This window comes from Mustela lutreola, chromosome 2 (genome assembly GCF_030435805.1).
Source record: "Mustela lutreola isolate mMusLut2 chromosome 2, mMusLut2.pri, whole genome shotgun sequence".
In the NCBI taxonomy this organism is placed as follows: domain Eukaryota; kingdom Metazoa; phylum Chordata; class Mammalia; order Carnivora; family Mustelidae; genus Mustela; species Mustela lutreola.
Window position 1 is genome coordinate 114003944 of NC_081291.1, and position 15868 is coordinate 114019811.

Sequence of the window (15868 nt, forward strand, 5' to 3'; positions counted from 1 at the left end):
CCCAAATTAGAAAGGCATTGTCCTTATGTTGCATTGCTGATTGCTTTTCTCAGCTTCTAAATAGTGATCCTTGTTCTGCTCTCTGGAGCTGCACAGAAATGTGACCCTACTTGCAGAGATTCCTATCTGCAAGTTTACTCTGAGTAACAATAGGAGGAACAAACAGTGTCCATGATATCCAGGCAAAGTTCTACTACCTCTTCTTCTTGAAACAATATCCTGAAAGTGCTTCATCCTCAGGATGAATACTCTGCTATAATTGTCAATCTGTGTTCTCCCAATAGATGGTGAGCTTATTTAAAGCAGGAGCCCTGAACAATTTTGTATGTGTATTCCAGGCATACTGTTCAACACAGAGCTTTTTTTAAAAAAAAATACTTTGAATTGAGATATAACTCACATACCATAAAACCCACTTTAAAAATGTAAAATCAGTGGTTCTTAACATATTCAAGGACTGTGAAATCAATATCATTACCTAATTCCATGATATTTTAATCATTCTCAAAATAACTCCTCTACGTATCAGTAGTCACTCCCTATTCTCCCCTCCACCCAGCCACTGGTAACCCATCTCTGTGTCTATAGATTTGCCTATTCATATAAATGGAATCATAGGATAGGAGGTCTTTTGTGTCTGACTTCCTTCCTATAGTGTAACACTTTCAAGGTCCATCCATGTTTTAGCATGTATAAGTGTTCCATTCCATTTTATGGCTCAATAATAATTTCAATGATATGCTACTTCTTATTTATCCATTCATCAACTGGTGGATACTTAAGTTTTTTCCACTTTCAGGCTACTATGAGTAATGCTGCCATGTACATTCATGTACAGGTTTTTGTGTTGAAGTATCTTGGATATAAAAGAAATAGACCTTCTTGGTCTTCTGATAACTCTATGTCTAATATTTCAAGGAACTGCTAGACATTTTCTAAAGTGGCTACGCTCTTACAATCAACCAGCAATATACGGTAGCTCCAACTTTGCTATATCCTTGCCAAAATGTGTTACTATCGATGTTTTTGATTACAACCATCTTAGTGTGTTATCAAGTGGTATCTCATTGCGGCTTCATCTGATCATTTCCCAAATGAATAATGACGTCAAGTATCTTTTCTTATGTGTGCTAGCTTTATCTTTATCTGTAAGATATATCTTCTGTATCTTTAGAGAAATATCTACTGTATCTTTAGAGAAATATCTACGTAGATCCTCTGTTCATTTTTTAATTGGATTATCTTTTTCTTGATTGTAAGAATCTTGATACAGGGCATATCAGAAATATGATTTGCAAATGTATTTTCCCAATCCATGGGCTGTTTTTTTACCTTCTTGATGGGTGTCACCTCAGGTACACAAGTGTTTACTTTTTTGGTAAGGATTTATTTATTTATTTATTTATTTTAGAGAAGAGAGAAAGGGGGAGAGAGTGAGAGAGCGTAAGTGGGAGGGGCAGCAGGAGACAGAATCTCATGCAAAGGAATCTCATGTGTGGAGAGGACACAGGGCTTGATCCAGGATCCTGAGATCATGACCTGAGCTGAAAACAAGAGTCAGGAACTTAAGGAACTGAGCCACCCATGTGCCCCCAAGTGTTTACTTTTGAAGAAGTCCAATGTATCTGTTTTTTCTTCCGTGCCTTGTGCTTTTGGTGTTACTAATTCAAGGTCATGAAGATCACTCCTATGTTTTCTCAAATAATCTTATAACTTTAGCTCTTATATTTATGACTTTGATCCAATGTAAGTTAATTTTTGTGTATGATCTGGGACAGAAGTCCAACTTCAATTTTTTGCATGTGGATATTCAGTTAATCTAATATCATATGTTGAAAAACTATTTGTTCCCCATTGAATGTCTTGGCATCCTTGTTGAAAATCAGTTGGTCATAAATGTAAAGGTTAATTTCTAGACTCTCAATTCCATCCTGTTGAGCTCCATGTATCCTTAGGCTAGTACTACATTGCTTGATTCCTAAGTTTTGTAATTGGGAAGTGTGAGTCTTCTACTGTTTCTTTTTTCCCCTCAAGATTGTTGTGGCTCTTCTTGATCCCTTCAATTTTCATATAAATTTTAGAATTTTCTTGTCAAAGAAGAAAGCTGGGATTCTGATAGGGATTGCTTTTAGTCTGTACAACAATTAGGGGAGCATACCATCTTAACAATATTAAGTCTTCTAAGCAATGAACACAGGAAGCCCTTCCATTCACTCAGGCCTTCTTTAACAAGTCTCAAGACCTCGGGACGCCTGGGTGGCTCAGTTGGTTAAGCAGCTGCCTTCGGCTCAGGTCATGATCCCAGCGTCCTGGGATCGAGTCCCACATCAGGCTCCTTGCTCCGCAGGGAGCCTGCTTCTCCCTCTGACTCTGCCTTCCACTCTGTATGCCTGTGCTCGCTCTCACTCGCTCTCTCTCTGACAAATAAATAAATAAAATCTTAAAAAAAAAAAAAAAAAAAAAAAAAAACAAGTCTCAAGACCTCAAGAGAAATTTTATGTTCACTTTAGTAGTCAATCAACAAAAGAAAAAAAAATGAATAAATGAGTGAACAAACCAATCAATAAGTAAGAGAGAGAAAATCCAACCAGTCTTGGAAAATCATATGCAATGGCCACCATGTTCTTGAATCCCATTTCCCTGCTCATAAAGCCACCCTTTATGAGTCTCAGTTTTCAAGATACAGCTTGGTCTTTTTCTCAGATCTTCAGCAGTAAGTCCTATTGTTTCTTTCTCTTTCACCCTTCTGATGACAGTACTAGATAGTACTGTGACAGTACTATCATAGACAGTACCAGATAGTACATAGTACTAGATAGTACATAGACAGTACTGTGATAGACAGTACTAGAGGAGTGATGGTCTCAATGACACATCTCTGTTCACACCCTTCCTTCAGAAGGTACTTCAGGAAACTTGTTCTAACACACTGCAAGCAGACCACCCTAACTCTCCCTCTTTTTACTCCCCTTGCTGTTTGTGAAGTCTGATCTCAAGTGACTGTAAAAACAAACTTGCCCATAAAGTTAAACATCACAACTTTTAGCTATGCTAGGTTGGCTAATGAGAAAAGGAGACCTAAAATTAATATTACATAGAATATTATGTCATCTAGGATGCTGTTTATAAAAACTGTTTCCTGTCTTTGACTGCTTGGGTAAGGATCAATTTAACATAAGTTGGCCATTTGGGAAATAAAACATCACTCTGTGTAGGTTGGGTGGTAGAGAGAGCCAAGAAGATTCCTTATTGCTAAGGAGCTTAGCACATCTCACAGCATCTAGGAAGCAGCATTTTCCAGTGTTTTCGTATAAGTAGTACAATATCAAGATAAAATTAGGAAAAGTTTAAGACACTCCATAAATGATTCAGGTAACAGCCTCATGCATATGACTACTAGTCCTTCAAGCTTTCTGAAAGATCACATTTCTTAAAAGAGACAAATATTCTATCTCTAGCCCACTTTAAATTTTATATTTTATTTATACCAGTAAATATGTTACTTTAATGGAGCCATTTTTGCCATCAATATAAGCAAAGAATCCATTTAGAATTAAATGATCTCTTTTTGCAAAGTCCTCAGTTTACATATTTTGAAGGATGCTTATGGGCACACATATATGTACAGACAGACAGAACTTATTTGCATTTTAAAAGCACGAGTTAGATTTAGGAAAAGTCATTAGTTTTGAAATGGTTTATCACTGGCATTTATTGATGACATTTCAAATACTGGTCAGGAGGTATCAGAAACAATGTGGTAAAGAAAGGAGAAGATGAATCATAGAAACCCAAAAGAAACATATGATACTTTTGCAGGGTTTTTTTGTGTTTTTTGTTTTGTTTTGTTTTGTTTTGTTTTTCCTGAAGAAAGGAAACATCTATCAGTTCATCATTCAGGTAACTTTCATGTCCTATCACTGAATTCAAAGAATTTATCACATTGATCTTTGTATTAGGAAACACTGAGTAATACAATGGTTTTCTCGTTTCAGCCATTCTAAAGAGGATACAGAAAATAACTTGATGTTTATTTTTTATCCCATCCCAATAATAAGAGGATGGTCTTGTATTGAATTATAACCTAAGACAGTATCATCTTCTCAACCAAGTACACTGCCTTCAAGTGTTAAAAGGCAATCTAAGGTTACTCCGGCTGAATCAGCAGCTATCATGAATCTGTCCTTAACAAAACTCATTGGCCTCAGTTCTACTTATTTTGTATTGACGCAAATACATGCCCACTATGTAAAAATCAGAAAACAAAGAGTATCTTTGCTACACACTAGTCTGATGTCAAATCTAGACTGCATTCTCTGCCAGACCTCTATGGTGTGGATACTTACATCATTACTGGACTTGATGACAATATTTACTCATTTAGTCAGTAAATATGAATTTGTCTGCCTCTTGTGTGCCAGAAAGCAAAGGATAATCATGTCTCAAGGACTTCACAGTCTGGTATTTATCACAATTGTTTCTTTGCTGTTCAAGCTTAAGGCATTACACACTTTGATCTTGTCTCTGTGAGTGCCATTGTAAGATATCTTGCTTTACCTTTAAGTAATGTGTGGCTCAGTACAGCAAAACATAATCCAATTCCTTTCTATGGCCTTTAACTCTGATATGACAGCATAACTGAGGAGCACATTTGGGTGAGGGCCCAGGGACCAAAGCAGGGAAATGAATTCCAAAATTCACAAGTGGCCCTCTCTGTACTTACTAATGAAGTCTACCTGCTGATTCAACATAAGTATGTGCCCAATTGGTATTTCAATAAAACTCTAGGTTAGAATTATATAAGGAAATATGCATGCTCAAACTAAGAACCACAACAAAGTATGGTTTGTAATTAATAGATTCCCTGAAAGGCAATGCATGACTTCCCTGGTAGTTTTTCCACAGTGTGAAAAGAACCTTAGCAATTACTGTCCACTGTGGTATTTTGCGTGGAGGACAGACCAGTTACTAACCCTGATAAGTGGTGATACATGGGATTGGTAATTAACCACCTCCAATCTTCTGTCTAGAGAGACCATCATTATTATCACTATAGTTTGGCTATGAAGCATATAAAGGAAATGGGTATCAAAATGGACAAAACGATGACCATATCTTACCTGGGGTATGACCTTTTCTCTTAAAACTCAATATTCTTATGTACTTGCCACAGTAAAGTCTAATCATCTTAAGTGAAAAATACAACTGGATTTTTATTTTGTTGTTTTCTTTTTAAATTAAAAAAAAAATTAAAAAGAAAGAAAGAAAAAAAAAAAGGTAGGCAGGGAGACCATGGGGTTTCAGACCAAGGCTACTTGCAAAATAGATACTTAAACAGTGGGAGAGGAGGAAAGAAATGGGGAAACCAGTCCTGACAAGAAAGCTCTTTAATTCTGCAAATGCAATGTGTGCTTCTGCATGGACACAGAGTTAATCATTTTCACCAAGCCGTTGTTGGAAAATGGGAGAAAATCAACAGCCAGCTTTGTGTGTTTCTTTTTAAACCAAGGCCTGGATTGAGGGATTCGGTGTAATGTAAGACAATCAACTCTGAGCCAAGGACTCATCCAGGTCTGGCAAAGAAATCAATTACAGGCTACCCCAGGGACCATGGTCAAAGCACCAGAGATGACCCCCCACCCACCCCAGGCTCTAGCAGGGCTGGCTTCTCCATGGTGTTCAACAGCAGTGACCTGCTCCGCTCCCTCTCCCATCACTGCTAGGACCTACCCTACACCAAACACCGGAAGCACATTCTTACACTGGGGCAGGTGAAATGGGCATTTTTGTGTCGAAATTTTGTAGAGATGCAATCCAAGGTATATTTTCGGCCCAAATTTCCACTCTGAAAATGTTACATTCTCATGGCACTCAAAACAAAGATTAAAAGCTAACTTTATTAATAAATTATTTGTCACATATGACAAAAACAGAAGCATCACCATCTAAAAAAAAGGGGGGGGAGGAGGTATAAATGTTATTCAGAGGCAATTATATACAATCTAAAAATTAATTGCCCGTCATCAAACTCTTGGCATGCAGGTCTGAGTCAGCTAACCACTCGTCCACCCCCATCGCGTTGTTATTTAACTGCTGAAGTTTTCTAGCAGGTACAGACTAATTCAAAATAAACCAGAGCTTCTCAATGCAGACAGTGCAAAGATCTGTTTTTCTTCTCAAGTGGTGTTTTCAGACATTTTATTTTATTGTACTTTGGCTTTCACATATATACTTTCATATATATATACACACACACACACATATGGTTTCTACAGTGTTTCAGCTTTCCATATAGCTCTCAGAGGAAGCTATTAGTAAACAGACACTACAGATCTAGAGACAACTTGGGTGTTACTTTTCCCTAACAAATCACAGCATGCTCCTAAGTTTTTCCCGGGACAATATAGGAAAAGGAAGACAACACTGCCCACACCTATTCCCTTTCTCAAACAGCCTAAGACCCAGCTCCTATCTCAGTTCTCAAGGAGCCCAGTAAGGACCCAACAAGGTCCCAGTGTGCAGTAATAGCCCACATCCCACTAGAATGGCAACGCTCAGCATCTGTCCCCTAGTGGCCTACATGTTTGAGTTTCACCGAATAATATGAAATATGAAAAGTTTAATTACTAATTAATCTCCCCTGCAGCTGCTCATGGCTTTTGCAAGCTAGAACAGGGTGTGCAAGAGAATAAAAGATCCAGGGCACCACCAGACTCCACCCTGATTACACCGTCCCAAGCCCTCGGGGCCACATGAATTCCTAATAAAAAGCCTTCCATACAACAAGCACACACCTGAAATACTTTCTCAGTTGGCCTCACAGATTATTGCTCTATGAAAAGAACTTAGTGTGGGAGCCCAGGGTTTGTAATTAAAGATGTGTCCACGTGACCAAACAGTGTGCATGTTCTCCATTTCCAAATAGACTGAGAAGTTACAGTCATTTTTAAATGCCTTAAATTAGAAGGATAAATATGTCATTTATTGGGTAAACAGCATGCAGAAATGATGAGCTCCAAATCTTCAAAGACCCAAAGCTTTAAAGCAAGCTCCAGACACAAGCTAACAATCCCAAAGCAAAATGGGAAAAATCGCGTCAACAGTCGGTTGCTTTGAGCCAAAACCTTTATTTCTTGTAGCTCTAGAATAATACTGCATCTCTGCAAAAGGGCAGTCTTTGTAGTCACCATGTCCATCTTAGAAAAAAAGGAAGGGAAGCTAAGCCCGTTGATGTGCTGGTTCCCACAAATGAAGGTCTTCCTAGAGAGGTGAGCACATGGAATGGAGAAGACAGTAGTCTTCTGTCTAGCAAATTCAGAGTCTAAGCTCTCAAACTATGCCCGGGCCTATCCTTATCCCAAAATCTCTCCAAGATTTTCATACTAACAAAAATGAGGATAGTGAAATCCCATTTGATCAATTCAAAATCGACTTAATTGAAAAATTACTAAATCCCCACCAGGTACTATGAACTATTAACATAAAATACCTAAAAGTTCTTCCAGGTCACCAGCTGCAGCACTACCCAACTCCTTGTGTGAAGAACAGGCAGCTTTGTACTAGGAATAAGAAGAACAGCATTCTAGCTCTGCCTCTGATCAGAGAAAGGGTGAAAAAGTTCATGACCTATCCCTTGTCTTCTAAGGAATTGTCAGAATTGCACAGCTGCACGTCCACAAGAAATGATGCTCAGTGGGTGAGGTGTAGATATATACTAACTCACAGGTGCTATATGGTCATAAATTTTCTCTCTACCTTTGGAGGCATGTTCTTTATCTCCTCCTTCTCATGTTTCCAAGACATATTTTTAGGGAAAGTACCACAAAAGAGAGATGCTGTGGAATAAATTAATTGAGATGCTGAAAAGAACCAAACTGTCCCTTGGTTGTTGTTATCATCCACAGAGAACCATTATTGCATGGTTCAGGAAAAAGAGAATCATTCATCTTGCCTCTAAGCAAGCCTCATTGAACAATATTCTTTCCCTCTCTAGAGAAAAGCTTTCCTTCTGTAAAGTAAGTGTTGGGCTACATGACCTTAAGAGCTCACTTAAGCTCTATGATCACACTGGGTCTGTGATTCACCCCATAACCACCTCTGACCTGCTCACATCTATTCTTCTAAAACTATTTCCTGTTACATACGTTATAAAATATTTAGAAATTCTAGTTTCAAACACTGAGGTAGTTTTATTGCATAACTCTGTGTGGTATCACAAATGTATATTTTTATGTTATAAAATTTATTTAAAAAATTATCCCCAATCCCACTGTAGCCAGAAGTTGCTATGCCTATCTCCCCCAAACCCCTGCCCCACCCCACACACTGTCCGTTCCTCCTCTTACTATGAGTCCTTGGGCATGAAGAGGGAAACCTAGATATTAAGTACTGGTGATTTCCTCATCTACCATTCCCCTTTGAATTCTACATATCCTATCTGTCACAAAGGACCTAAGTCATTCCTCAAACAAGGCATTCACTTTCAACATTCCTTGAATTCCTCATTCCTATTTTTCTGGTACCATTAAACCTATATCCTTCCCATGATGTATGCAGCCAAGTAATGCAATGTTCTGTAAAGTCTGCCCTAACACTTCCCTAGAAAGGTATAAAGTATAATGCTGATATTCCTGTTTTTGATTTTTCAACAATTTCAACATCTGGTGAGTCACATGATAACTTCAAGTAACACAGGGAAATGTTTCAAAAAAACGTTTGAATTGTTTATGGGCTTGTCTCCTCTGCAAGACTAGGAATTACTCTAGAGCAAGGACATGTTGATGCTGATCTTTATATTTCCAATGCCTAATTCACAGTGGGATCTCAATGTTAGGTGAGTGAATGGATATGCAGAATTAAGTCAAATTTCCCAAAATTAAAAAATGGATAAACACACAGAACTAAAATTGGGAAATCCTAGAGCACAAAGAAGTCCCCTGGGAAAGGGAGGAAAATGTCCCATAAAATATATTTTTAATAGCTCGGGCATTTTTAGAAAATTTCTTTTCAACATAACGGAATTCATTGTTTATGCACCACACCCAATGCTCCATGCAATACGTGCCCTCCATAATACCCACCACCTGGCTCAGGCATTTTTTAAAGTTATAGGGCTCCTTTGGACCTCTCTGTCTGCAAATACTTCACATCTATCATCATTTTCCTTAGATCCATTAGTCAATGCAGCCTAACAGAGGTGGGCTTGGGTAAGCATATAACACATGCTTAAATAATGAGAAACCATGGACCTACTAGCCTACTTTAAGTACTTGGATGACTCAACAGATTCTGTAATTTGCTTTGTATCAAAAATGGAAACATCAAAGTTGGGCATTAACAGTCTACATTTCTAGGACTTTCCAAGTACCTTTTAATTACAACACAACACCGTCTCCTGCAAGCATCATCTCTTGACACATAATTTTTTTTAATATATTTTTAGTGTGTGATTATTGTTCTCACAGCCCATAATTATGTTAACCAATAAATACGAACACATCTAATTCAGTTCCACCAGAGTGAAGGTAATTCAGAAGAATGAGATGTATCTCCCAATTAACCCTTACTTTCCTGAGTCTGAATAAAAAAGAAAAAAAGTTAGAAAAAATCAACTCCTTACATTCTGAATGGAATAGGCATATTGAAACTAGATTTTCTCCTAATCCTCAACCTCTTCTATTTAAGGGTCATCATTATTAGCTTCTTTAACCTTCTAAATGTTTTATTTTTTTATGAGAAGCCATTTTTAAGGGATACTGTTACTCATATGATTAATTTCATAGTTTTGTCATTGGCTAAAACAAAACACAACAAAACAAAACAAAGATCAAACACAAAACCAAAACAAAACAAAACAAAAAAACCCTGGCATCCTCAATCTTGTTCTAGAACTTATAACCAAACACACACAAAAGTCAAGGTCCCGCTGGGCCCACACTATCGTCATATGTCCTGAGACATGTCACTTACCTGCCACATCTTTTGTTTCCTCAGCCATGAACTAAGCACACCCTCTGTGTCTTAGAGTTGAGGCATCTGTATGTTACTCAAGCAAGAACATATGTGAAAGCACTTTACAAACAATAAAGTACTGTCCAAACATCGGGGATTATGAGTTTGCGTGCACAGTAAGATGGCTCAAGCAAAATGGTAGCTGCTAACTAACCCATTAAAATGTAGCAATTTATGGGAGGCATGCATAGACATAGTCTGAAAGAAAGAAACCTATATTAAGCAAAAACCTCTAAGCAAAACATCCCCAGTATATATCAGGGTATAAGAATTTAGGAGATAAAAAACAACAACAATAACAAAGACTAAAGAAAAGCCCTATTACAGAAAGGTAGGTTGGTGCAGTGGGGAATAGAGGTATTTAAGCACAGGACAGGTGAGTCCTCCTGTAAAGTCCATGGTCTAACTATCCCAAGAAACTGGACTTGAGGTATGTGTTGGGTGGAATAGGAAAAACCTTTAACATCAAACGATGGCCAGGGACGACGAAGGAAGTAAGGCTTGTTGAATAATCATTCTCAGACTAGGGCTCATCCTCTGGACCTTCCAGAGTTGGTCTCATTTCTATGTTTTTGCTTTTGTTTTTTTCTAGAATGAATTTTAAATATCCCCCTGTTTGAGAACTTTCAAATATTCCTCATTATCTTTAGAAGCAACAGGCCAGAAATTAATCCAGCTTTCAACGGTGTCCATGGGCTCTCAACAGGGAAACTTCTCGTCCTAGAGCCCACCTTCAGTGGCACCCTCTGCAGCCACCCAGTCGCTTGCAGTGCCCTGAAGGCACCTGGACCTTCCTGCTTTCCAGCTCAAACTGTTCTCCCTTCTGGCCCCCAACACGGCACCCTGCCGCTGAACATGCAGGTTCTCTGAAAAACCTTCTCAGAGTCTGCCACATTCATGGGCTTCTACCACATCTGCCAGAGTAGGACTTCTAAAATCATGGGCCCTTGGAAGATGGCAGCTTGGTTCTTTCTCCTCCCTTTCGCTGATTCACTTTCCTTCTCCCAACAGTTCCCCCCAAAGACCAGAGTGCCTGCTCCACACTGGCTGCTCAGGGCATGTTAACAGAAATGAAATGCTCTTCCACCACTGACAGACCTGATAGAGCCAAGACAGCTGAGGAACCACTAGGCTCCAGTATTTTGCCTTGTGCCCCGCAGGGCGGACAGCCCCATGATGTGTCTAGAAAAGGTAATGGGAATATGTCTAATGAGGAAAGGACTGGCATCTTCTGTGTGGAAATGACTGACGGAGGAGAGGCCAGATCAGCCTTTAGCTTGTGAAAGAATCCCTGTGAATGCAGGAGCTGTTGCCCAAGAACCAGAGCGAGCTTCAGAGTGCCACACACACTGTCATGTATCAAGCAAGCTTCAGAGTGCCATACGCACTGTCACGTACCAAGCAAACATTACACGAGTCAACAGTGACAGCAGTGCCAGTCCCATGTTTGCACCTAGAGCTCTGCCTGCTGTCTTCTGAGGACTCAGAAGCCCTTGAAGAGATCTACCATGGCTCCCTTGAGACCTGAGAGAGACACGATGATCCACAACAATGGAAGATCAAATTCTGTGATGTAGGTAGCAAATTGAAGAGCCGAGAAAGAGCCGAGCCCCAAAGGGAGCAAAGAAATGCACAGAAGAGCTAATGACAAGGCTCCGTTTGCACTGAAAATACAGATTCTAATTGCTATGGCTAATTCTGGTGAGATGGAGGAGAAATATGTATTTCCAAAGTGTTGATGCCCATAGAAGCCATTTACAACCTTTGGAAAGAAAAGTAAGTGGTCATGCTCCTCATTGTAGAAATCCACCCTGAGGAGTCTGAGACAGGGAAAGAACTCCAGAGAAAATGGACATGAATATGTCCCTCAGAGCATTACGTACAAGAACTCCCTCAGTACAGACACCACCTCAAAACCCAACATAAAGGATTTCTTTATGGAAGACAGAGCCCTCACCGTAACTTGAACCTAGCCATGCTAAACTGTATCTGTGAATACTATACCAACATATTACAAAATACCCCTCCTAGGGAAAACCAGAAAGAGGGCAGAGCAATAAAATAAGAGAGGGTGTAATTTTCACGGCATTTTTGTGTAATGTTCTTGCGTTCCTTAAAAAAAAAAAAAACCTTGTAAATTCAATTGAAGAAGTTTCTGTCAACAAACATACGTTGATACTTTAAAAAAAAAAAAAAAGACAAGGTAGAACACTAATTCTGAGAAGATCACACAGGAATGGAAGGGCAACAAGATGCAACCTGTTCTCTCACATCATTGTGGACTCTGGGTGGCCTGCAGTGCGGACTCGTTTACAGAAGGCTCTTACCTGTGGGGGCCTAGGTTTGTAGGGGGAGCTGCACTCAAGGTCAGCCAAGATGCTAGTCAGCGAGTCTATCTCGGCATCCAGGCTCGAACGCCTCTCCTCAAGGGTCTTGCCTCCAGGATTTCCCTGCTAGAAGAAACAGAGACACGTTACCCAAAAAAACATCTCCAGCATCTAGGGATATCAGTCTGCGTGCAAATCTCTTGAATTACAGTGTGATTTTGTCCAAGCTTTTTTGCACTTCGTTTATTTTAGCTTTTACAAAATGTGAAGTAGAATTATCCTATTTTGACAAATAAGAAAACTGGAAGATATGACGTGATTTGCCTAAAATCATACCCATTGGAGGCTTTATTTGTATGTTTTTTGTTATTTACAAGTAAAAGGAAATAAACATCTCTACCCCCATGCTGAACAAGCAGATTCAACTGGGGGGGGGGGATATTACAAGTTCTTTGTATTCAGAAACCATCACACAGAATGACAGCATTTGAGTTGGAGCAGGACAGGGCACAGGCGGGAGACTGAAGGTCTAGGAAGAGGAATCAGCTAAGTGTGGATATTAGATGTGTCTGTGAGAGAGACACAGTGCATTCTAAGCAATGCACTTTCAAAGGGCCCTAGAAAGGGTCTGCTCAGATTTCTGGCCAAGGGACTGCAGATGAAGCATGTGGCAGTGGTCACGGATGATACAGCTGGAGATCTATGAACCTCACCCATCAATACCCCGTGTTATCACAAGTACCAGTCTCCACCTACACTTAGAAGCACAGGAGGTGAGTGGAGGGCAAGACGCAGTCACAAGGGCATTCCCAGGAATCCTGGACAGGCTTGGGGAAAACAAGCCAACAGTCTGCCTAGAGGTTAAGGCAAGGAAACAAAAACTGAGACGGTCCTTAGATTTGGAAGCGGGGTGAGTTAAAATAATATTTTAAGGTGACAAAGCATACTGATTGTGGACTGTATTGAGAGTGTCTCTTAGGACTCCATGAAAAAACCAAAGTGCTGGGTGCCTGGGAGGCTCAGTTGGTTAAACGTCTGCCTTCAGCTCAGGTCATGATCGCAGGGTCCTGGGATCGAGTCCCAGATCAGGCTCCTCCTTGCTCAGCAGAGAGCTTGCTTCTCAGTCTGCCTGCCATTCCCCCTGCTTGGGCACATGCTCACTCTCTCTCTCTCCCTCTCTCTGACAAATAAAATAAAATCTATATATAAAAAAAAAGAAAGAAAGAAAGAAAGAAAGAAACCAAAGTGTATCTATAGCAAGACCCAATCAAAATGAAATGATGGGAAATTGCTATAATCTAATCAACTTTGTTGAACTATCTAAGGCCATTAAATATCAGGATAGGGTGTGAAAGAGTTTAGAAAAAGCATTGACCAAGAAACCAGATTTAGAAAAAGCATTGACCAAGAAACCAGAATATCCCCAGCAACAACAAAAAATAGGGTACCCTGACAAGCTAACATTAAATATTATAATCCTCTAAGTAAATGTTAGTGAGTACACTGCCTTGAGTAACAACAGCGTAACAGTATTGCTTATTAATATCACTCACTCTTTTTCCTCTAGTAGCTTGCTCACCAACCCACCTTTCCTGACTCCTGGAACTTAACTTTAAGTCTCTGCAGAAAAGAGATATAATAGGATCTGGTGTGTCTGTCAGTCTCTTGTGAATTTAGCTTACGTGAGTTCATCCCTCTGGACCTGATCTGTTCCAGGCATACTGATAACATCAACATCTATGAAGTCATGGCCCAGCCCCATGGAGCCAAAAGCAGACTGTTGACGGTCCCAGAGGCAGTGGCATCCTTACTGGTGAGCTCTCGATAAATAGGGGTAACATTTATCCCATTATCTAACATAGTGTCCTCATCATTTTCTGGTTCTGAGTGTATTTCTATGACCCTAGTACAGCACTCTGACCCCTCACCCCGACTTGTGTATTTTCTCATAATATCTATCTATTATAATATCTATCATCTAACAGTATCTTTTATATGTATTTGGCTGTCTATTGTCAGTCTGCTGAAGAGAACACACACTTCATGAAGATAGGATTCTGTCCATTTTGCTCCTCGCTGTTTCCCCAGAATCTTGCTCGGGTCCTAATCATGGAAGTGTTCAATAAATTCTTTGAGTAAATAAATGAATGGGTAGTGAGAGACTCTGTCACAAGTCATCAGTAAACTTTCTCATATCCACCATCTTTTGGGTGAACACGGCTAGAGGCACAACTGGGGAGGGGCTACTCTTGTATATGGAATATACAATATGTTCTAGAAAGCGAATCAAAATCCCAGAATACATGTGTGTGCACATCTGTGTGTGTCTTTATATCGCTGCTGTATGGCCCAGATTTGTAGGTCACCCTTGAGAAAATGGATTTTCCTCTGCTCGCTTGCCATAGCCAAAAATGGAAAACAGTAATAATAGCAGGTGGGCTATGTTTTCTCAAGGTCTGAATTTCCAGTTTGACCAAGCCCTACAAGGCCCATGGGTCTCTATCCTAGGAAGATAAGTTTTCAGAGTGTTAGTCCCTCAATCAGAGGTGATCTCACTTATCCCACTGAGCAGTAATAACTATGAAATATGGCACTATCATAAGGCATAAAGCCCCTTTAAAATTTAACATTCATGTAAACATCCTGGGGAATGGGTCCTGGCACAACATGAAAAGATGGGACATTAGCGTTTGGGAAGGCGACAGAGAACTACGTGAATCTGATTCTCCTATTATGTATTTCCATAGCTTCACAGGCAGCATAATATATTGGTAGGGGTGGAGGACTGGTTAAATGCTTCTCTGGGCCATAGTTTCCTCCCCCTCACCTGCCCTACCTAAGCCAGAGGGATGTTACAAGATTCTGATAAGAAAATGGATGGGAAAATACTTTGTAAATTGTAAAGTGCTATAATTACGATCATTTTCTTAAATAGCACTAATTATAGTAACCAGTAACTATAAATTAATATGAATAATATAGCTATTGTTAATTATTCTTCTTAAAGGGAGCATCATTCATTAAGTGTCCCCTTGGGGTATCAGTGAAGAGACAGAATCAGGTCTTCAACATCTGTACTTTAACGGCAGTAGAAAGTACATCAATTGCCCATGCTCTTAAGTACTGGGGTACCTAACAACAGAGACTCAAAAGTCGCAGAATCAGCCTGAACTATACAATGGAACAAGTAATTACAGTGCTTAGCGAGCCTGTACATGCAAGGCTTCAGTTGGTATCTAGCCTCCTTATCCTCTCTTCCCTCCATGTTGGGACTACTCCCCATTTTTAGTTCCTCCTAGAAGGTTGACATAATTGAACAAACCCCAGCCCAGTGCTATGTGATTGTGCACAATGACCCCCAACCCCTTGCTGCCCAGCCTGACCTTCCCATAAGAGCTCTGCTGCCACATTTCAAACCCCATCATAGATTAGAACAGGTCTCTTTCTCACAGCTGTGTCTCTGTTTTATGCCTCAGTTCAAATAATGGAAGTACTGCCATTTCCTCCACCACTGTTCCTCTTGGTTGTCT

General features: G+C 39.8%; 1 protein-coding gene and 1 long non-coding RNA gene across 13 annotated transcripts in view; one reads left to right on the plus strand and one right to left on the minus strand.

The window, feature by feature from the left end:
• Positions 1-14442, plus strand: part of LOC131824733 (uncharacterized) — a 28324-nt gene extending 13882 nt beyond the window's left edge. Inside the window, exons 3-4 of the long non-coding RNA XR_009350964.1 lie at positions 14055-14151; positions 14358-14442. This is a non-coding gene — a long non-coding RNA (uncharacterized LOC131824733). The remainder of the gene's footprint in view (positions 1-14054; positions 14152-14357) is intronic.
• The window catches only part of LPP (LIM domain containing preferred translocation partner in lipoma), a 652084-nt gene that overhangs the window by 326388 nt on the left and 309828 nt on the right, over positions 1-15868 (minus strand). For 11 of the 12 annotated variants that reach the window (XM_059163155.1, XM_059163152.1, XM_059163154.1 and 8 more), the window contains one exon: positions 12339-12464. In XM_059163155.1, coding sequence (XP_059019138.1) covers positions 12339-12464 — 126 coding nt within the window. The remainder of the gene's footprint in view (positions 1-12338; positions 12465-15868) is intronic. The other variant, XM_059163153.1, reaches the window with a different exon arrangement.